The following is a 23,364-nucleotide window of genomic DNA, read 5'->3' as shown; positions in this document are numbered from 1 at the left end:
GAGAAATATCCTCCTCCCTGTTAGTCTCAAGTGACTTAGACTCATGGTATGAGACATACTCAGACCCTGGGCGCTTGGGAGTTTGAGTGGGTGGGGGGGATGGCTGAGAAGCAGGGTCCTCTGTGTTGAAGAGCAGGTCATACACACTTAGAGACAATAACAGGGAGAGAAGGCAGGGAATAGACTTAAAGAGTAATGGAGCCAGGACTTGGAAGCCCTATGATGCCTGAAGAACCAAGAAACTCTTCCTATCAGACACTTGGCAACAGGAAATCAGTGAGAGAGTCTGAGACTGTTTCTATGCGAGTGTCCCTGTGTAGCCTGTGTGAGTCTAGTATTTTTGATGCAAAGTCTGTTTTTACTATGGATGCCTACCACATCCTTCCTCGGTGCTTGCTGGCCCTTATCCCCTGGGTAGGGGGTGTAATTGGTGCTGTGGTGATCCAAGCCTTCCCTGGATATTGGTTGCGGCCTTCTCTTTGCTCTGTGGTTGTCACAGCCCTGTCAGGGGCAGGGTCTGCTCCCCAGTTGTTGGTATAAAAGCTCCAGATCCGCTTCTAAGCTGCGGTGTGAGGTGGGCAGAACGGGCAGGCTCCCGCTGTTAAAGTAGCCGCTGAGTACTCCTCTGCAGGGGCGTCCACCAAGAAGTGTGCTCTCTGTTGCCACCTGTCCCCCTTGGTGTGCACTCACAAAATACACTGTTGTTGGCGCTGCTCTCAGCCCCTTGTCAGCCGTGGGCATGCTGGCCATCAGCTCAGGTGCTCCAAAGAAACGGCCCTCACAAACTTCTACTGCAAGGAAAACTAACCATTTAAATTATCTGAAACTGAGCAGTCACCACTTTGGCATAAATCTGTGAGGGGCACAGACAGACTAAAAGAACGTGAGGGGAAACAACCAAGTCAAGTGAATGCTGTGGAAATAACCATAATCTCTTTAATGACATAGATAATGCCACTTCCCCTCTGCAGTCATTCCACCCGCCACCCCCACCATTCCCAAATGAGGCAGTTTAGGATGGCTGCACCAGGCTCCATGGAGACCATCTACAGGTCACAGGATCTCCACACCCAAGCGTACTCAGGACTCCTGCCCATCAAGACAGATCACACACCTCCAGGGCCTCCAGCTTGGCCTCCATCACAGGAAACACTTAAAATACCTCCTCAGCTCATTCCACAAGTTAACTACTTCTTTCTCAGAAAAGACTATTTCCAAAATTTTCAAGAGCCACCAAAGAGGGTGAGCACAAAAAAGGAAACACGCAGGTCTTGCCTCATTGTCATAGTTGCTGCTGATCACTGCAGGGGGCTTTGCCCCCGGATCATCAGGGCACACACAGAAAACAGTCCGTGCCTCCTGCACTGTGAACGCAATGGTTAGAGGACATGTGCTAGAGAGGATGGCAGGGCCTGTCCTCCCCAAAGCTGCTCCCATCCTCGGGGCCTGCTGACCCCAAGCAGCCAAACATCTCCTGGGAGGCATAGGTCATGTACACAAAGCCATCCTCGTCCTTGTAGTCCCTGTAGATCTCTGCCATGGTCACGTTCATACTTCCCAGGCTCTTGTTGTTCACCAGCAAGTAAAAGGCTTCAGTGGCCCCTAGGACCATGCGGCTCCTGGGTTGAGGAAGAGGGTATGCGGGGGCAGGAAGGGAAAAAGTCAACCCGGAAGGGAAAATGTTAACCCGGAAGGAAATGTCGCTGACCCACAGCCTTCCTCACCTTTATTTGGCCAATGTAAGCATATCTACCCAAGATGCCCCCACCTCCCTACTCCAGGGCTATTGCCCTCAAACTTTAGAATTACCTGGGAGAGTCCTGTTGAAAGTGGACTCCGTCCCACAGGTTTTGGTTTAGTAGATCTTGGAAGCAGCCCATGAATCTGTGGGACCGTGAAGCAGGTAGAACTTGCCCTGACACATTGCTCTAGATGCACAGGCAGTCTAACTTCCACTCCTGCTGCTGCCCGGAGTCTTTCAAAGTGTCATCTATATCTATTTGCTTGCTTATACTAGTGACTGCTAAAACACGAATTTATATCTGGTCGTTACTTTTTTTTTTGAAAATTTTTATTTCTCTATTTTTGTCTGTACTGGGTTTTTGTTACTGCGTGTGGGCTTTCTCCAGTTGTGGCAAGCAGGGTCTACTCTCTAGTTGCTGTTTGTGGGCTTCTCATTAGGGTGATTTCTCTTGTTGTGGAGTACTGGCTCTAGGGCACTAAGGCTTCAGCAGCTGGGTTGCACAGGCTTAGTTGCCCAAGGCATGTGGGATCTTAGTTCCCAGAACAAGGGTCAAACTTGCGTCCCCAGCATTGGCATGCAGATCATTAATTACTGACCACAAGGAAAGTGAAAAGCCCCTACTTAACTTTTTTATATACAACTTCAGTCTTTGTTCCATTTCATTCCCTAATAACTGATAAACTGAGGCACAGAGGCTAAAGAATCTGATGGAAGCAACCCAAGTGTCCATCAACACATGAATAGATAAACAAAACATGGTCCATCCATAAATGGAGTATTAATCACCCATAAAAAGGAAGGAAATTCTGACAAATAAATGCTACAACATGTATGAATTTTAAGGACTGTATGTTCAGTGAAATAAGTCATACACAAAAGGATATCATATGATCCCACTTACATGAGGTATCTAGCAGTCAAATTCATAGAGATAGAAGGTAGAATGCTGGTTTTCAGGGATTAGGAGAAGGAGAGGATGGGAAAATCAGTTTTTAATAGGGACAGAGTTTTCCTTTGGGAAGATGAGATGGATACTGGTAATGGTTGCACAACAATGTGAATGTACTTAAGGCCATTGATCTGTTCACTTACAAATGATTAAAATAATATTTTATCACAATTAAAAATATAATAATAAAAGAAATCAAAGAATCTGTGCATCGTAGTGCTCTGTCTCTCTGCAGTAAATAAGATAAATTTATTAGAGACTGGCTAAAAGATTGTTCATTTCTCTGAAGATTTGAAATGTCTTCAGACTCATGGATGAGCTCAGACTGTGAGACCATCCTATCAAAAACTAGAAAAAATATTCTTAGTTCAAAAATGCTAAGTAAATATGCCTCAGTTTGCTATGAATTTTAAGTTAAGAATTTCCTGAGTGGTGCAAAGAAAACATATAACGCTGTGTATTTTGACAAGTCAGTTAAGCAGCTTTGGGGTGACATTTGAAAAAGGTTGTTGTTGTTTAGTTGCTAAGTTGTGTCCTACTCTTTGCAACTCCGTGGATTATAGCTCCCAGGTTCCTGTGTCCATGGGGATTCTCCAGGCAAGAATACTGGAGTGGGTTGCCATTTCCTCCTCCAGGGAATCTTCTGGACCCAGACTGCATTGGCAGGCATAGTCTTTACCACTGAGCAACCTGGGCAGGGATCGAACCCAGGTCTCCTGCATTGCAGGCAGATGCTTTACTGTCTGAGCTACCAGGAAGCCCATTTGGAAAAGCATTACTATGCAAAAGTATAAACCCCACCCCACCCCCCCTTGGGTTGTGGATGCAGAGGAACAGCCATGTTTGGCTAGATTCATAGGAGTTCTGAATTGGTTTAGTAGCAGAGCATGATGAATCTGTTGGCAACGGCTTGCTCTGTCTGACCACCCTCCACCCAGACATTAAAGGCACAACCATTATACCTGTAGTCTTAGCTAGGAGGAGCCAAAAAAAATTTTTTTTATATATATTGTAGTGGTTTTTGTCATACATTGACATGAATCAGCCATGGGAGGAGCCAAATTTATGTGGTGGGTGGGAGAGGAAGTAGTTTCAGAATCTGGTTAGCTAATACTGGATAATCCAAAGACCAAACCCTGACCATTGCGCTGCTCTCGTGTGGTGAGCAAATGCCTGTTCTACATGGGAAGAATAGATCTGAAGATGGGGCTTCTATATTCCCACATTGCACCTTCATCTCCTTTCTTCTTCCACCAGGGTCTCATTTTATTAAGGGTGAGGAGTCTCCAAGAGTGAAAACTCTAGTCTGAATGTTGTTTAGCGTAGGACTTTCGGTCTGTATTTTTCATCGCTTTTTGTGCTGCACCCAGCACAGTGCATGATACATAATGGGTGCTTAATATCAGTGTGTTTAATGGCTTAATGTTAAGATTCAAGTCATCTAAACATATTCATATTAAGCACCCATTATAACTTAATGTAAAGATTTGAGGGCTTCCCTTCTGGCTCAGATGGTAAAGAATCTGCTCGCAATGCAGGAGACTGGGTTCGATCCCTGGGTTGGGGAGATCCCCTGGAGAAGGAAATGGTAACCCATTCCAGTATTCTTATCTGGGAAATCCCATGGACAGAGGAACCTGGTGAGCTACAGGCCAAGGGGGCACAAAGAGTTGGACACAACTGAGTGACTAACATCCACACAAAGATTCAAAATTATTAGGTTGAAGGATGAAGAGTGTATGATAACTGGAGGTGTACCTGTATGGAAAAAAGGACAAAGTTGGTCAAAACTCACTTTTTGGTGAAGCCACGCTGTGCCCCAGCTGCCTGTAAGCTGACAGAAGGAGGGGTCTATACCTGACTGTGGTTTTCCTCAAGTTGCTCCAATTTCCATGGATTAACCTAACCCTTAAGTAGGTCTGAGAAGAATGCAGGGTCTTCTGAAAGAGTTCATTTTTTAAAAAATCATAATAAATTCTCAGATGAAACTGTCTGCATCAGCCAAAACTTTTGAGAGGTTGTTTCCAGCACAGGGAGACTCACACCCCAGCCATGTTTATGGAGCCCCTAGTCAGCTATTTTTGGTTTCATATCATTTTTCATTGAGTCCAGCTGGCAGATGACAACTTCAATCCCTTAAGCTTCAAAGTCAGCAACACTGATTTTGCTCTACACGTTCCCTTGTTCTGAATGGAAGAAAGAAGGATGTGCGGAAGGTGTGGTTCTCCTGCTCAGTGATTCAGCAGGTGGACAGTGCAGTTTCCTACCCCAAATTCCCTCCCAGCCACAAGGGGGAAAATATTTAGACATAAAATGCTGTCATTGGGCTTTTAAAATAGCTGAAAAAAAACAGGGCTTTGGACCAGTTTCTAAAGGCTCCTTTGAAAAATTCTTAGAGAAATTTGATGTCAGAAATTAAAACACAGTACCAGTAAAATGTGGAAACAAAGGAAAAAATAACTGATACATCAATATTGGGAGCACTCACTTATTTTAGGGCGGAAGCAAAATATTTGACATCGTTTTAAAATTGGTTACTCATGAGATCATCCTTTTTAAAGGCATAGTTGGGGCTCCCCTGGTTGGCTCAGTGGTAAAGAGTCCAGGAGTCCGCCTGCCAACGCAGGGGACACAGGTTCTCCCATCCCTGGTTTGGGAAGATCCCACATGTCAGAGCAACTAAGCCCCCACACCACAGGTACTGAGCCCGGGAGCCACAATTGCGGAGCCCACGTGATGCAACCACTGAAGCCCACACACCCTAGAGTCGTGCTCCGCAACAGGAGAAGCCACCACAATGAGAAGCCCGTGCGCCAGAACTAGAGAGTCGCCTCAGCCGGCCACAGCTAGAGAAAAGCCCACACAGCAACGAAGACGCAGGACAGACAGACAGACAGACAGACAGACAGACACACACACACACACACACACACACACACACACGGCATAGTTGAAGAGAAAGAGGAGGCACAAATCATTCTCCTTTGCTCTCTGCCACATCCCATCTCTCATTGATCCAAAAGCCCAAGACCACACAACACGCTCCCCCACAGGCGCTTTGGTACCTACCGAATGACGCTGAGAAATTGCGTCATGGTCAGTTCCTGTGGGACCAGGAACTTGGTCTTGTCCAGCCGGGGCAGGAACTTCTCCCTGGGGTAGCGCTCCACTATCACCTGTCAAAGGTTTCAACCTGAATCTCCTCTGAAGCAAATGTCAAGGGATACACCTCAGTTTTCTATGTCTGAGGAACTTGGACTAGAGAGAAGGAGATCGTTGGCTGGGTTTGGGTTTTTCAAAGAATAGGATCACAGCCCCCCTCCCCATAATCCCAGCCCTCACCCCACCTCCACTCCACAGGACAATGGAGTCTTACCGGGATCTTGCCTGGGAACTTCACTCTGATTCCAGCAACTTCCTCTCTTCTGGTTGCTGTGAACATTTAAGATTAAATGAGCACATCAGCATATACCGAAGTCTGTACCTTCTCTTGCTGTCTCAAGGGCCAAAATCCAGACAGCTATTCTGAGAGCTTTACCTAAACTCTTCCTCTGCTTGAAAGGTCTGAGGCTTGGACTTTTCTGTGGAGTCTGCATTTTGCTCAACAGTTGTGTCTGCGTCTGCCTGGAAAAAAAAAATCTCACCACCAGGACCTAATTCATCCTTCCAGCTGCTTCCAAACTGCCGGCAGGAGCCCAAAGGAGGCTTTTATGTAGGGCTGTGTGACATCAGCCTTCTCCAACCCTCCCTTCTCCCCATTCCCCCTCCCTGGGCAGGAGGAGGTCAGTTCTGAGAAAGGAAATGAAACAGGCACCTGGTTGCTGGTTCGAGAAAGTCACTTCACTCACTACTATTTAAAAATTTGTTTTTGCTAAAGAAATTAAAATTTACAATGTCATTCATTGGTCATTGAGGCTTCCCTGGTGGCTCAGAAGGAAAAAATCTTCCTGACATTGCAGGAGATGCAGGTTCGATCCCTGGATCAGGAACATCCCCTGGAGAAGGAAATGGCAACCCACACCAATATTATTGCCTGGAAGATTCCATAGACAGAGGAGCCTGGCAGGCTACAGTCCATGGGGTGGCAAAGCGTCCGACACAACAGTGACTAAAGCAAAAAGCATTGGTCCTCCCTATAAATGGTCCTATGAGCCTAAGCTAAGAAGTTATGGATAGAAACAGTTTCATGTGAGGACATTGTAATACTACAGTAATGAAGCAAATTGAAGAGTGATTCACCTTATCCTGAAATATATTGCTATTTTTCAAGTAAGAAATATTAATAGGTATTCCCAAAAGGTTGAACAATTTGTCCAGATAAAAATATGTAAAACCAGCATTAAAATCCAGATGTATATCAAAGTAGTATTGCAGCATTAAAATCCAGATGTGTAGCAAAGTAGTATTTCCAACATTTTGTTCATTGTTTTACAGGTCTAGGAATGTGTGTAGAACACTGATTATTATTCTCAGGATCTTGCATTTAAAAGATGATGAAACTGAGATCCATGGACACTGACTCAGTGGTCAAATGGACAGATGGACCCAGTTCTCCTTATTCTTAGATCAGGGTGTTTCATCTGGTTCTAGTGATTCAGCTTCTGCATTTGATGCTGATCACCTCCTTACCTTACATCCAGGAGCACAGTGGTCCCACCATTTTATTCAGATATGTCCTGAGAATAAATAGGACCATTTGGATTTCTTCTACTGTCTCTGAAGGTACCATGATTTTTCACTGGTCATCCCTGGTTCTGTTCCATGCAGGACACTGGACATTGAAGTCTTCAGCCTAATGATGATGACATAGAGAAAATCAAACATTCTCTATGTTTGTTGAGGGACACAAAGAAAAGTAGGTTATTCTGCTTTTTTATGGGCTTCCCTTGTGGCTCAGCTGGTAAAGAATCCACCTGCAATGTGAGAGATCTGTGTTCAATCCCTGGGTTAGGAAGATCCCCTGGAGAAGAGACAGCTACCCACTGCAGCATTCTGGCCTAGAGAATTCCATGGACCGTATAGTCCATGAGGTCACAACGAGTTGGACACAAGTGAGAGACTTTCACTACTTAAAACTTCTCCATTAAAACTTTTTTTTTTTTTTTGCCTTTTCTCCTGCCTCGGAAGCTAGGTAGGCTTCCCTGGTAAAAAATCCACCTGTCAATGCAGGAGACACAGGTTTAATCTCTGGGTCAGGAAGATCCCTTGGAGAAGGAAATGCCACCCCACACCAGTATTCTTGCCTGGAAAATTCCACAGAGAAGCCTGGTAGGATACAGTTCATGGAGTCACCAGAGTCAGAAGTGACTTAATGACTAAAGAACAATAAGAAGCTAGGACTTCATAAAGTTGCTGGACTCACTCTGAGTCCTTGAGTCCACAGGGAGGAGAGGGAACTTGGCCTCACTACTCAGAAGGGTGTCTTAGAAGGCTTGTAGATCCTAGGGCCATTCCTCCATAGACAATGTCCTTCCCGGACTCTATGCAGGCGTGGAAGTAGGTTGGGGCAATGACTAGAGGTGCTGGCATCCAGTTATGGTCTGACAGTCTTCCACAGAAACATGATTGCCTTGGGACCCTTTTTTTTCCCTTTCTTGGTTTTGCCTTCTTTCCCATCTCCACTAAATATCATCTAACCAATCTCTTAAGCTCTGGGCTTTCAAAATGCCTTTTTATTGCTCAAGAAGAAAGAATCTTACATATTTCATATTAACTTTATGACATTTTTCTTTCCTAGATACTTACACTTGAGAAAAAGAATCATTATTGCCATTTAATGGTTTAAAATCAGAGACATCACTTTGCCAAAAAGGTCAAAGCTATCAAAGCTATGGTTTTTCCAGTAGTCATGTATGGATGTTAGTGCTGGACCATAAAGGAGACTGAGAACTGAAGAATTGCTGCCTTTGAATTGTAGTGCTGGAGAGAAGACTCTTGAGAGTCCCTTGGAATATAAAGAGATCAAACCAGTCAATCCTAAAGGAAATTAGTCCTGAATATTCATTTGGAGGACTGATACTAAGACTGAAGTCCCAATACGCTGGCCCCCTGATGTGAAGAGCTGACTCATTGGAAAATACCCTGATGCTGGGAAAGATTGAACAAGAGAATAAGGGGTTTGCAAAAGATGAGATGGTTAGATCGCATCACTGACTCAATGGATATGAGTTCGAGCAAACTCTCGGAGATAGTGAAAGACAGGGAAGCCTGGTGTGCTGCAGTTTATGGGGTCGCAAAGAGTAGAACACAATTTAGTCAAGTCCACAAGCTAAGTCAAGTCGAACTCTTTGCCATCCCATGAACTGTAGTCCCCCAGGCTCCTCTGTCCATGAGATTTCCCAGGCAAGAATACTGGAGTGGGTTGCCAGTTCCTTCTCCAGAGGGTCTTCGTGACCCAGGGATCAAACCCACATCTCTGGCATTACAGGCAGATTCTTTACTGCTGAGCCACCAAGGAAGCCCCCTGACTTTAATAGATAAACATAAAAAAAGTTGATTTTCATCCACATTGCACTCCAATACAGGCAGGAGACTCCCTGTTTGGCATTCCTTCAGAAGAAATTCAGGTGCACATGCTGCTATACACCTGAAATCCTGCCATATCAAGGTCCTTTGTTTCCACAAGTTCAGATGAGAAAAATAGGTGTAAAAGACACTTACACTTAGCCTTCTCAGACTTAAAGTGTTTAACATGGTAATATCTCATAGTGTCCACTCATATTCTATTGATGAACATTAATCATATGACCGTACGTATAGAGAGGCCTCTATCATAATCACTACTTTCTCCAACATAGTGATTATATTCCAAGCAATTACTATGTCCTTTATTAATTTTACATTTTAATATTCCACAAAAATAGCATGCATACCATTTGGTATATATGTATATATACATACATACTTGGAAAAGTAAATGGCAACCCACTCCAATATTCTTGCCTAGGAAATCCCAAGGACAGAGGAGCCTGGTGGGCTACATCCATGGGGTCACAAAGAGTCAGATACAACTTAGTGACCAAAACAAGAAGAAGCAAAAAACATACCACTTGGGGCTGAACTCTGGATCTTTTAGCTACCAGCTGTGCGACCTTGTGGCAATTGATACAACCAACCTCTCTCTCTGCCTCAGTTACCCTGTGTGTAAAATAAAAATAATATCTACCTTGGGGGACTGTGAGCATCAAATGAATTAGTTAATATATGAAAACACTTACAACAATGACTTGTACATATAACTCAAAAAGTGTAAGTTAATGTTGTCACCATTTAATTGATGAACAGCTTGAGGATCAGAGGGGTAATGGTATTTGAAAAAGACAAGGTCAGGCTGGACAACAGACTTGGTTTATCAAGATCACAAATGTCTTCATCATCACTATTTCCCTCATTGGAATGGGCAGGAAGCACACATCGTGTTTGACACTGTACTTGCTAATTACTACCTATATTTTCTCATTTCTTCTGAAAAAGAGAACTGAAGCTCAGAGAAACAAAGTAACATTCTCTGGATTGCACAGGTGGTAGAATTTGAACAATACAAAAACCAGGCTGCTAATGTGCTCTTGAATTTTAAGTTGAAAAGTTGGGAGTAGAAAATATTGTGCTCTAGGGGAAATATTTTTTTAAACATTTCTCTGGCAACCTCCTCATCTGCACAGTTCTTAAAGGACCAGACACTGTCATTCCAGTGTACAAATTTTCAAAGTTCAGATCAAAATGAAGAATACCCCCTCAATACCTCCAAATGTAGGTATTAAACACATTAAGTCTATAAATGAAGAATACCCCTTCAATACCTACAAAGACTATTTCTTCCTTTAGTCCCCAATACCATCACAGATGGTCTCTTCAGAAATCAAAAGATGGTATCCCAGAATAAAGGTGAGTAGGCTGCCTCCAGGTCCTATGGGGGTAAGTGTAAATGATTTAAGGTCCTGCCTCACAGCTCCAAAAATCCATTGTCAAAATCTTTGGTCTCCTTTAGTGAGCCAAATTTTGAGGTGTTTATGATCGGAAAAAAATTAAATAAAACTTTTCTGACATCAAAGCATCCTGTAGACACAGGGAAGTAGAAAGGGGAAAATAAGCCTAATGTGAGTCTGGACCACACTTTGAAAACCAGGTTGGGGAGGTGGCAGGCCTTGATGAGATCAGCCACAGAGGGAGTTCCAAGCCCATTTTTTTTTTTTTTTTTAAGATTCTAGGCAAATTCTTGCTTCGGCAACTCTTATTTATTCTATTGTATGGGTTGGCAAAGTGGTAGAGAACCTGCTGCTAATGCAGAAGATGCTAGAAATGCTGCTTTGATCTGAGTTGGGAAGTTCCCCTAGAGAAGGAAATGGCAACCCACTCCAGTATTCTTGCCTGGGAAATCCCATGGACAGAAGAGCCTGATGGGCTACAGTCCATGGGGTCGCAAAAAGTAGGACAGGACTGAGCACACACACACAGTACACATACTCCTGACAACACCTGTCATCCCAACTGCCTCTTTACCTGTCTTCGTTTCACACATCCCATTCAAGGACTAATCAGGTTCCAAATTCTAAAAAAGTTCCAAAGAAGAACCTGTCTATTTCTTTGGGAATATTTGCTATAGGTACAACTTATATCCCATAAATACCTCCAAGGCCTTCCCAGATGGCGCTAGTGGAAAAGAACCTGCCTGCCAGTGCAGGAGACACAAGAGACATGGGTTCATTCATTCCCTGGGCTGGGAAGATTCCCCTGAAGGAGAAAATAGAAACCCACTCCAGTATTCTTGCCTAGGGAATCACATGGACAGAGGGACCTGGCCGGCTACAGTCCATGGGGCTGCAAGGAATCTGGCACAACTGAAGTAACTTAGCATGTACACGTGCAGTAACACCAGACACATTTTTCTTTTTCTTGTGTATATGACATATAAACAGCTCTGGCTTATTCCCGTCAGACATGTCCCTCACAGTGGAGAAGACAAAGAGGTAACCAAGACACAGAACCTACCCGTACTGGGTAGCCACACTTGAGTCTTCCTTGTCTCTGTTCTGTGCTAATTGGGCCATTTGTTGCCTGGGTCTAATCTTCTCTACAACAAAACCGTATCTGTGAAGCACCCTCACAGTAATGGCATCCAGAATGATTTACATCATGAAATGGAGTAAACTTTCCAAGGAAGGCTGTCAAGTGTTTCTCCTTCTTCTAGCCCCTTCTCTGTAATATCTTTCCTGTTATATGTTTTTGTCGCTAGTAAAATTACTAAAACATTCCTCTTTGGGTTGAACAAATTAGCTTTCAAATCTTAATTACTATGAAATCTTGAGAGGAAGAATTTTCACGTTTTTCCAAAATGCAGTATAGAAATTTTTGATGCAACATTGTTTAAATACTGAAAACATTATCTAAATGTCATTAAGAAATAAGTTAATCATGACATGCATTTTATGGAGTTAAAGAGAATAATTAAAGGTAAACTAATCTATCTATGGAGAAGGAAATGGCAACCCACTCCACTGTTCTTGCCTGGAGAATCCCAGGGACGGGGGAGCCTGGTGGGCTGCCGTCTATGGGGTCGCACAGAGTCGGACACGACTGAAGTGACTTAGCAGCAGCAGCAGCAGCAATCTATCTATATTAGGAAAAGATATTTAAATCCTATGTGGATTAAAACAAGCTAGTTTCAGAGACTGTTTTAAAGAAGTCACAAAAAATAAAACTTCATAAAAAATAAAATACCCACAGCCTGACAGTAGGGAAAACTAGGATTGCGGGTACTAATTAAGAGACTTGAAGTTAGTCTGTAATGCTGGAACTTTTTTCATAAGTGTGACTATATTTGTGCCCGACTTGTACAATTAAAAGAAACAAAAGTAAAATATTGTATGCAAGGGTGAGTTTTTAAAGACTTAAAGACTTGTGGAATTCTTTTCAGACATTAAGCAGTGTGGAGGAGCTGCCCTCTTGTGGAGCCTTTGGAATAAACTTTAAAATGTTTGTGTTAGTCGCTCAGTCCTGTCTGGCTCTTTACAACAACATGGACTGTAGCTCGCCAGGCTCTTTGGTCCATGGAATTCTTCAGGCAAGAATACTAGAGTGAGTAGCCATTCCCTTCTCCAGGGGATCTTCCCAACCCAGGGCTAGAACCTGGGTCTCCTGCATTGCAGGCAGAATCTTTACCATCTGAGCCACCAGGGATAAATCAGAGTTTACTGTTTGGTTCACAGAATTTTGGAGCTGTAATGTTTGTTCTATGAGAAAAAAAGAGAAGATAACAAAGGTTCAATAGTTTACCCAAGGTCACTTAAGAGTTTTGGGCAAATCAGAATTATTAATATATATCAAGTCTTCTGATCCCTATCTGGCGTTCAATTATTCTTCTGCCTCTGCTAAGCCATGAGTCAACAAGTATTAAACGCTGACACGTATTTATAAAGACCTCAGTTCCTTTACAATATGCAGTGCCTGGTAGCCAGAGGTCATTTAATAAGAACTTGAAACACTGATCATATTGCTAGGAACTTGTTGGGGATTGAGAAACAAAGGTGGATAATACTGATTGTGCAGTGGATTATAAAGTCAAATGTCATTGATATAGTTTTATATTACCTTCAGGCTGCATCTGGGCTTCCCTGGTAGCTCAGCTGGTAAAGAATCCACCTGCAATGCAACAGGGCCCAGTTTGACTCCTGGGTCAGGAAGATCCCCTGGAGAAGGGTTAGGCTACACACTCCAGTATTCTTGGACTTCCTTGGTGATTCAGTTCGTAAAAGAATGCATCTACAATACGACAGACCTGGGTTTGATCTCTAGGTTGGGAAGATCTCCTGGAGGAGGGCATGGCAACCCACTCCAGTACTCTTGCCTGGAGAATCCTATGGACAGAGGAGCCTGGTGGGCTACAGTCCATGGGGTCAGAGTCAGATACGACCGAGTGACTAAGCACAGCTTAGTACTGAGCTGAGCGACTAAGTACAGGCTGCATCTAGTCATTAAACAAGCAACAATTAATGACAGTCTACTGATGAAGAGGGGCAAGGGGTTAAAGATAGACCCCTTCTGAGACATAAGTGCGTGAAGAAGGCTAAAAACTGAAGATAGAGCAGGAACACTGAAAAACAAACAAAACTAAAAACCCTAGCACCACACTAGAGGACTTTATTGTCATAGCAATAATAAACGCAAGCCAGTTAAACTCCTGAGTAGGCTTTACAATGCCTTACTCCAACCCCTAGTGAAGATGCATGCTCATTTCCAAGTGTATTATTTACTTTGGTCACTCCTTTCCTATATTGATGTATGGCATACAAGTCAATCAGAAAACATGATACACACACACAAAACAAGGAAAACGAAAACACTTTCAAGACACAAGATACAGAACCAGACTCAGAGATGACCCAGATACTAGAAATATCAGACAAAGTATTTAAAATAACTATAGTTAATATGCCTTGTGTAAAATATGGACCATATATGCATGAGCAAGTTGGGGGAATGTCAGCAGAGAGATGGAACCTGTAAATTAGAAATACAAGACATAAAAACAAAAAGCAGAATAACCCAGATGAAGAGTCAGGGAAAGAACTGGTTAACTAGAAAATGGGTTCATAGAAATTACCCAAACTGAAAAACAATAACAGCACTAATAGCTGTGTGAGGACTTTTTTTTAGCATTCTAATAGGTGCAGCTGGAATCCCAAAAGAAGAGAGAATGGGACCTACATAGGGAAGTAAGACTGAGCCCAGTTTGTTTTCACTTTATTGCATCTTTCCAGCCTTGTACCTCACCTTTCCCTCAGTTGTGCTTCACGTCTTTCAAGAACAGAGATTGTCTGGTGCCCATTGTCCAGTTAACTTTCAGAAATGAGGATAGTTGCTTGATTTCATTCTCAAGGCACAGGATGTGTATCACTGAATTGTGGCAGGTCCTCCAGTCTAAGGCACATATTTAACATTTTTGAGAACAGTTGTGTACCTTAAAGTTGATGGAGTTTTTTCCCAACGGCACATAAATTAATGATGCCACTTATGATCAATTATATTTTCAATTTGATGGGATACTATTAAAATAATATGATCTAAAAAAAATTATCATTGTATGGCAGAAACCAACACAACATTGTAAACATTTAAAAAATATTTACATAAATGGAAAAAAACAGAAAATATGAAGGGCCACACAAAACAAGTAAATGGCCTAATAAATTAGAAGGCCAACATTTTACTTTCTGATATTGATACCCTAATAAGCTATTATAAGCAAACCTTGTCATAATGCGGGAAACCTGGGTTCAATCCCTGGGTTGGGAAGATCCCTTGGAGAAGGGAAAGGCTATCCACTCCAGTATTCTGGCCTGGAGAATTCCATGAACTCTATGGTCCATGGGGTCACAAAGAGTTGGACACTACTGAACTCCCTATAACCACCACCCTAAATTTTATAGTTACCACTTTGTTTCTCTATTGTCTAATCACCAGAGTGGGCATCCCTAAATAATTTAATTTAGTTTTGTCCTTTTTTTAATATGGAATTTTCCTCTCCCTTTCCTTACAATTTATCTGTTGAGAATCCAAGGGCATTTAATCTGCAATTTCTTGCTGTCTGAATTTTGCTAATTGCACACTCAGGTTGCAGTTCCCTATTTCCTCTGTCCTCTGTATTTCCTGCAGTTCTGCGGTTGGATCCAGAGGAATGATGTCTCATCTCCAGTCCCGTGGCAAGACTAGAGGATGCTGAGTTCTTTCATTAAGAGAAATGAAATGTCTAGTTACAATGTTAACAGCTGCTGACACTCTAAGCCTAAATCCATTAATCCACTGGGGGTTCCAAAACAGTGATATCTCTTTTTCATTGTTAGAGCACTAAAAAGAGATTTATCTTCTGTTTGGTTACCCACTGGTACAGTATAAAGATGGGCATCCCTTGTAGCTCAGTTGATAAAGAATCTGCCAGCAATGCAGGAGGCCCAGGTTTGATTCCTGGGTTGGGAAGATCCCCTGGAGAAGGAAATGGCAACCCACTCCAGTATTCTTGCCTGGAGTATAAAGTATACAGTATAAAGATAGGGGAAATGCCTGATATTTCTCCTTTTACTTTCCCATATTCAAGATAATGCATTGATACTCTGTAATCTTCTGAAGGTGACCAATTTTTAAAAATATGTTTATGATGGGATCAAATAAAGGACAGTTCCTATCTTTTCAAGATCAAATTCTCCCATGTTTGGAGAGTGGGGTCCTCTTCAAGTGTCTCTTTAATCATTTTTGAAATTACATATTATTCACTAAAGGCTTCTGTTTTAACAAGATATCCCAGGCTTGGCTTTTATGTCTTTTCCAGAATACTTTTCCAAGACGCTCTCATTTCTTTCAGTAAAAAATGGTGTATTAAGACTAGTGATAGGGATGCTCATTGGTACAGGATTGGTTACTTTTTTCTGGGTTTCTTTAGTATGTGTGGGTATATGTATGTACACATCCACATATATGTATATGTGTGTATACAGTATGTGTGTATATACATTTTCATAAGTTTACCAGTACTTCCAACTCAAGTTTATAACTACATTTTAAAAAATCAAGCTGGGTCCTTGGCTAAGAGGAGACTCTGCCTTGGGCCCGCCGGCGTAATAAACTGCACTCCACTATCTGCATTGTCCTTCTGAGTGAGTTTGTTTCCCGGAAAGCGTGGCTATAACATTTGGTGCATGGGCCGGGAAACTCCTCACTTTGAGGAGACAGGTCTCACTTGAGGCCACCCCGAGGCTTTGTAGCTTGAATCTCCTAGAGGGGGGAAGGAGCCTCGCCCCGCTGGAAGGATTCTGCTTTTTAATGCCCAGACCTTTCACATCAGCAGGTAGTGGACAGCAGCAGGAAAACTGAGCGCTCAGTTAAAGTTGCAGGTATTGTCCCTTGGGTCCATCATAAGAGGGTGAAGAGAGCATACCACGCAGACCCAGAAAACGCTGAGTGGACTGCGCAGAGGGACCCCACTGACCCTCGAGAGACTAAGACCATCCTTAAGAAAAAGAAAAAAAAGATCCCGGACGAGCCCCTTCAGGATGAAGCTGCACAATCAACTCCTGCTGCTTGGCCTCATCAACGTGATTTTGAATTTAACTTCTGTCTCAGCTCAGGACAACGTTTTCACCTCATGGGCACATTCCTACACGGACTTCCACAACACCTACAACTTCTGGGTATGTAGGACTATGCCTCTGTCTGTGAAGGATGGACTTCCTTGGTGAGTGTCACCCCTCCGCCAAACAGATTTTAAACCACTCTGCTCTTTTCTGGGATGACAAAGAGACTTTCCTCTCTCTTGTCAATCATAACCTCTCCTTGCTCTCTTGGTGTAAGACCTACAGTCAATAGACTCGGATCATGGGGTTACATTTGATATAAATGCCAGTGTAACAAAAGGCTAACCTACAACAAGCCCCAATAAATCTACCTTATTTACATGCTAGGTGGACAAGATCTGTGTTTCAATGGTATGAGTATATTGCTGCCTTTTTCGTACCCTCTGTAGGGACAACAAATATATTATGATTAAAGTAGAGGCCTTGACTAATTTCACAAACAGGCCCTCCTAGATAGAACAGAAGCCATCCAAGCCTTAAATGAAGAGCAAATCTAAATGAGAAAAGCAGTAATTCATAATAAAATGGCTTTGGACATACTCACAGCTGCTCAAGGAGGGACCTGTGCTATAATTAAGGTTAAATATTGTGTATACATTCCTGACTTATCTGACAATGTATTGACTACTTTAGATGACATGAAAAACCAGGTAAAAGCAATGTCAAATGAGAACATTCCTTTCTGGACTTCGGTCCTATCTTGGGTGAAGAGCGATTGGTAGAAAACTATATTTACCACTGTTACGGTTGCCTTGATAGTTCTGCTTTGTAGACCCTGAATTTTACAATGTATTATGAACTTTGTAACCCGAAGGTTGATGACATTCTCCCTAATTGGCAGTTGGAGAGCCAGGGTGCAATATATCCCTATAAATGATGCTCATAATATGAGTTAAGAGCATCAAGAGGGGGGAATGAAGAAGGAATTCATAGGGCCTGGACTCCATCTCAGGCCTGTCTGTGCTGATCGTGCTCGGCCACCTCTCCAGTGGACTCTGAACTCTCTGCCTAGTGCCTGTGGGAACGACAATGAAAGGATAAGACCCCCTCCGGACAGGGGAACCTTGAAGATCACATCCAGGTTACTCATCACCTGAGAGAAAACAGACACTAATCACCCCTGCCTCCAGACACTATCTATCAGAATGTAAGCACAGGCTTATCGGTTATTAACTGTTTGGAATGTAACTGCGGGCTTATTGATTATTGACTGTTTGAACACATAACAAATGTGAATGATGGGGTTATTGTAGTTGTATTTACCCTTCCTTTGTTCATATAAGTCTCAAGGGAATTGGGGTAGTGGGTTTGGACACGTACACATCGTACACATGGGGTATAAAAGATTTTCACAAATGCTGGTCGGGGTCCTTGGCTAAGAGGAGACGCTGCCTTGGACCCGCCGGTGTAATAAACTGCACTCCACTAAAAAAGAAAAAAAAAAAAAAAATCAAGCTGTTCTGTATTTTGTCTTAATCTCCTTTTTCCTAGACATTAAGAATCTTGGGGGTGGGGAAGAATCTTGGTTCTCAAGAAAATTGGGGATGAATTAAAATATCCCACAAATATTCATTTACCCTATCCCACATTATGTATACACAACAGTCCTAAAATAACAATTATCAGATTACTTCAAGCTAAACCAAATGTTTTGCATATGGTCCCTTCTCTGTAGCTGTACTATCTATATCATCTGGGCACACAGTCATTGCATATCATACTTCCCTTTTAGCTCTCATTTTTAGTTGTACAAGTCACTATGTTTGATGGTCATCATCAATCTTTATGATGCTATTTCTCCAGTTATCTTGGTTATTTTCTGATTTCTCAGGAAGAGCTTAAGTGAGCAAGTTTCCAAATTCTTGTTTGATAGATAAGTTTGTGTTCTTTATACTTGAAAGTTGATGTTGTTGAATATAAAATCCTTTGCTTACATTTTCCCTTGAGTATCTTTAACACATTACTCAATTTTCTTCAGGTATAAAGAATAATTGTGGAAAAATCTCATGATTATTATTTTTCTTACATGTCACTTGCTGTCCTCGCCTACCCAGAGGATTTTTCCTTCTTTAAAGTAACTTGTCACTTACATCTTGGTGTTAGCTGTTTTGGATCAATAATCCTGGGTGTTAAGAGTGCATTTAAAAAATATTGTTTCAAATCTTAAAATTTAAAAATTTTCTGAAATTTTAGCTTGTTTTTTCTTCAGAGATTCTTATTATCTGTATATTGGACCTTCTGCTCCATCTTCAATATCTGTGACTTGCTAATCTTTTAAGGTGTTTTTTTCCATTTTTTTTTTTTTTTTTTACCTATTTAGGGCATCATCTGTCTGTATGATTATTTGCTTGTGTTCCTTCTAGCTTTAATTTCTGAAATTTTTATTTCTAACACTTTCCTGAGCTTGCCTTTTTTTTCCCCCTCTGAGTTTTTCCAGTTCTAAATTTCTTTCATATTCTATAGCATTTCCTTAACTTTTAGCACATTTTCGAACACACTGGTTTTGATCTGCTCAGTGGGCCTTTCTGGTAGATTTTCATTATTTGCAGAGATGTTATACTGCTCGACTCTTTAAATCAGTTTTGTAAAGGACTGACCTAAACATTTTTCTATAGTTTTTTTTTTTTTTAAAGTAAAAATAACTTTCCTAAACTTTGAGCAGGCATGGCTAATGGGAGCTTCTCAAACCTCAGCCATTTTGCTGCTGTTGTTGCTTTTTCAGTGTTCAAAAACAGACAGTATTCTGCTGAGATTTCTTGGTCAACTATTCCTCTTCCTTTGTGTCTACTGTCTCTTTCCCACTCAAGCTTTTGTTTTACTTGCCAGCAGTTTCTCTTCTGTGGGGGACCCTGTTCCCCTAGAAGGGAGCCTTGGCAAATACAGTAAATCATTCAAAAGTTCATACAGACTACATTGCTTCAGTCCTCCAGATATAAGTGCAGGCCTCTTGCACTCACTTACCATTGGATTGCATAACAATTTTAAATGCTGTTTGCAACTTGGTCTGCTCTGTGTTTCAATAATTATTCTATATAAGTTCTGTGCTCATGTCCATTAGATGCCCTATTGCCATTCTCTATTTCTCCCAAATAGATGTCAGTACCACCTTGCAGTCTTGTGGCTGTTGGTGGCTTGTCTTCACCTACTCACATTTTGGGATTTAAATATATGATACCATCTGAATTTGTTGTAATGTCATTCATTGGTATTTTGACTTTGTCGTCCAGTTGCGGTTATGTGGGGGTTCAGAGACTGAAAAACTACAGCACTGTTGCCATCTTTCCTTTCTTAATTTGTTCTGTAATAGGAAACATTCACAGAAAGTTCAATTTTGCTTTTGTTCTTTGTATAGCCTTTTCCAGATTTTGAGAAAAAAATTGTCTCCATTTAAAATTTTTATGCTGTTTCTTAAAACATTGTGTTTTTTTCTACTTGGACTCTTTATCCAAGTCCTCTACTAAGTCTCATTTAAAAATTAAAACTGCTCTGAATCCCTTTCATTTATCCTCTATATCTCAAGACACTTCTATAATTGTTTTACTTCCTGTCAGATTGTCACTTCACTTCCTTACTTCAGATCTTCACTTGCATACCTGGTTTTGGTTCCCATCTATTTCTTTGCAGAGTATGGACAAATCATAGATTCTGTAGCTTTAGTAGTAATATCTTACATTACACCTAGGACATAAGTTTTAAGATAAGTTAAGGAATTTTTAGCCTACTCTTCAAAAAAGTTATACAAGAGAAACAGGCTATTTTGGAAGTTTAAGATTATGAATGATATAAGAAGTAGTTCCTTTCATATGATGCTGAAGGCAATTTTCCTTCACTGTCAATCTGTAACCTATCAAACTCTTCAGGGATAACAGAGCCCTGTTCCAGTTATGCAATGATCTTTAACCCTTCCAACTACCCCTCCCATCCCAGCAACTGTATTTCCAATTCAACCCTGAAAGACAGGAAAGGCAGGTGAAAAAAAATGAAAGCATGGGAAAGTATAGTAATTTCTTGTAGTATAAAATGATTACAGAATTGTGGTTTTCCATTTACCATCTTTGTATTTGACAACATTATAGATATCTTTAGAATAGATTTTTTGTTTTAAAACTATTTATTTTGGCTGCACTGGGTCTTAGTTGCAGCAATGAGAACCCTTAGTTGTGGCAAGTGGGATCTAGTTCCCTGATCAGGGGTCAAACCCAGGTCCCCTGCATTGAGTGCAAGGAGTCTTAGCCTCTGGTCCACAGGGGAAGTCGTAGAGCAGATTTTCCAAAGTTATTTCTCTAGTTAGCTTCTTACAAAAATATAAAAAGCCAAACAAGAACAGTTACACAGTTATTATAAAAAATTGTGTTCTATTTAAAATAAATAGCATAGATCTAAGAACAAATCTTTCAGAATGGCCTCATTTCCAAACAGGACTTGAAATTGATAGAGATTCTCTTGCAGGCAACAGTCTCCCAGCTGCTTGCGTTTACTGGAATAGCGCTCTCTGAACACGCATACATTCAGAACTGTTAAATATATCCTCTTCTTCTGGAGTTAGCTGGATGTTATCTTTGACTGGAGACAGGGGATCTGGCTTCTTACAAGAAGGAAGCTTTTCAGAATCTCTGTAAAATATAATAAAATGAATTTGGTGTTTTTATGGTAGTGTTTTATTAGAGAATAATCTACCTGGACAAAATAGAGGTATATAAAGAGGATAAGAACCTCTACTGTATAATTTCCCTCAATTCATTATGTAACACAATCAAATTCTCCTCTGAGTATGCCCCGCAAAATTTGAGTTTTGCTTCTTAGTACCCATTCCTGCTTTCCAAATCATCTTTCAAAGGAGGTACCACACCACTACTAAATATATACTAGCTAAGGTAGAATGATCTCAGTAAACAAACTTTAGTTTTGTTCTTTCTAGCACCCTTCTCAAGTCTGGCTGAGAAGCAGCATGAGGGAAGCATGAACAAGCTTTGAAGCCCTATCTTTTTACTCCTTCCCCGCTCCCAAATTTTGGAAGGAAGTTCTATGTCTATAAAAATTAATCCTATTCCCAAGGCCCTTTTGGGGGGTTTGTAATATTTAAAATTATATTCATAATAGTATTTAGGCTTTATCTGCTTTTCATACTGTGCTGACACTTGTACCGATAATCCAAAAAAGGACATTTGTGCTGATAATAAGTAAAGCTGCTGGCAACAAATCAACACAATATCACCAAACTGTTTAAGAAATACTGATAGCACTAAAAAAAAGGTCAGTCTCACCACGGAAATTCAAATTTAAGTATTTAGCAAAGGGCTTCTCTAAAATGAACAGAGATTGTTTGTTATTTCTAAGAAAAAAAAACAAAAAAACAAAAAAAACACCTAACAGCATTTGTTGCCAGAGACAAAACTCAAGCTTTCCAGAGAAAATTAGAATTTTGGAAAACTTATATCTGCCCCTTGACACCTTCCCAATACTTAAAAGACTTTGCTGGCAAGACTGTGATTTTTTAAAGTATTGTATAATGAAATGTGTCAACAATTGAAAGATAAGCACAACTCAGTAAGTCCACATTTTTCAAATGATCTGCACCAATGTTATAAAATTATGAATGAGTAAAAGATGCACACCAAAATACAATATGAGCCAGTGGACTGTAATGTTATACAGAGTATAAAAATCAATTGATATGGTTTAATATCCTATATTACAACTTTTAAGAAACTACCACCTACTGAATTTTGGTGTAATATAAAAGAAGAAAAATATATAACTCAACCAAAGCATAACAAATCAAACAAAGAAGCAGATATAAGAATCCAGCTCAGCTCCATTAAATTGGACAGAAAAGATTTGCAAAAATGTAAAACCATGTCATTCTCACTTTTGTTTTGAAAAACATAGTTTTGTAAAAATATACTGTCAATTTTAAGATGAAATGAGATTGCTGTTATTTTAAAATAAATAAATATTTTCTAGATGTCCCTATTAATTCCTAAGATGGTTAAATGTTGACAGATATAATCCACATAAACCAAAGTACTTTTGGGTTCTCAGTAATTTTTAAGACCATAAAGTGTTCCTAAAGGCAAAAAGCTTGAGAATTGCTGCTATATGGTTTAATCTAGACTTTACACAATGTAAAGTAAAAAATAATTGTCCAGCACTTATTACAAAGTATTTCCATTCATACTATCTCATCTGATTGTGATAACAATTTCTACTAGGTAAAGTTTGATCTTATCATCCCATGTAAGTCACCTCCCCCCACCCCCTTCTCTTTGCTTTTATTCTTAGCACATTTGCTGTAATAAGAACAAGAAAATAAATTAATTATAAAGTGATGCTACTCTGTGATCAATTTTGTTGCCTAACGGAAGTAATGCGGTTCAAAAATTGTAGATGTATGTAGGGTCAACTCTCTTCAAACAGTGTTTGCCATATCCAGTAGAAATCTGGCTAATTAATCATATAAACTCATAAACTCATTGATTCTTCCCATTTTAGATGTGGTAACCTAGGGAAACAAACTGCCTTAAGTCCAGAAGTAACCATACAGCATT

At 40.9% G+C, this 23,364-nt stretch overlaps 2 protein-coding genes across 5 annotated transcripts in view; both read right to left on the bottom strand.

The window, feature by feature from the left end:
- Positions 1 to 914: 914 nt before the first annotated feature.
- MAP1LC3C (microtubule associated protein 1 light chain 3 gamma) lies at positions 915 to 6,370 on the bottom strand. 2 transcript variants are annotated; one of them, XM_043486142.1, is made up of 5 exons: positions 6,232 to 6,370; positions 6,070 to 6,125; positions 5,763 to 5,869; positions 1,810 to 1,884; positions 915 to 1,619 (listed from the first exon to the last, which is right to left on the bottom strand). In XM_043486142.1, exons 1-5 carry the CDS (start codon positions 6,287 to 6,289, stop codon positions 1,394 to 1,396), a joined length of 522 nt encoding a protein of 173 aa, XP_043342077.1. In that variant the 5' UTR covers positions 6,290 to 6,370; the 3' UTR covers positions 915 to 1,393. The 2 variants fall into 2 exon arrangements, with proteins under 2 accessions (XP_043342077.1, XP_043342078.1); XM_043486143.1 differs by lacking the exon at positions 1,810 to 1,884.
- Positions 6,371 to 20,655: 14,285 nt separating this feature from the next.
- EXO1 (exonuclease 1) overlaps positions 20,656 to 23,364 on the bottom strand; it is a 37,569-nt gene continuing 34,860 nt past the window's right edge. For all 3 annotated transcript variants that reach the window (XM_043485766.1, XM_043485768.1, XM_043485767.1), the window contains one exon: positions 20,656 to 21,429. In XM_043485766.1, coding sequence (XP_043341701.1) covers positions 21,291 to 21,429 — 139 coding nt within the window. In that variant the 3' untranslated portion in view covers positions 20,656 to 21,290. The remainder of the gene's footprint in view (positions 21,430 to 23,364) is intronic.

This window comes from Cervus canadensis, chromosome 13 (genome assembly GCF_019320065.1).
Source record: "Cervus canadensis isolate Bull #8, Minnesota chromosome 13, ASM1932006v1, whole genome shotgun sequence".
NCBI lineage: Eukaryota > Metazoa > Chordata > Mammalia > Artiodactyla > Cervidae > Cervus > Cervus canadensis.
The sequence above is the reverse complement of the archived record's forward strand: the minus strand, read 5'-3'. Positions and strand labels throughout refer to the sequence as shown.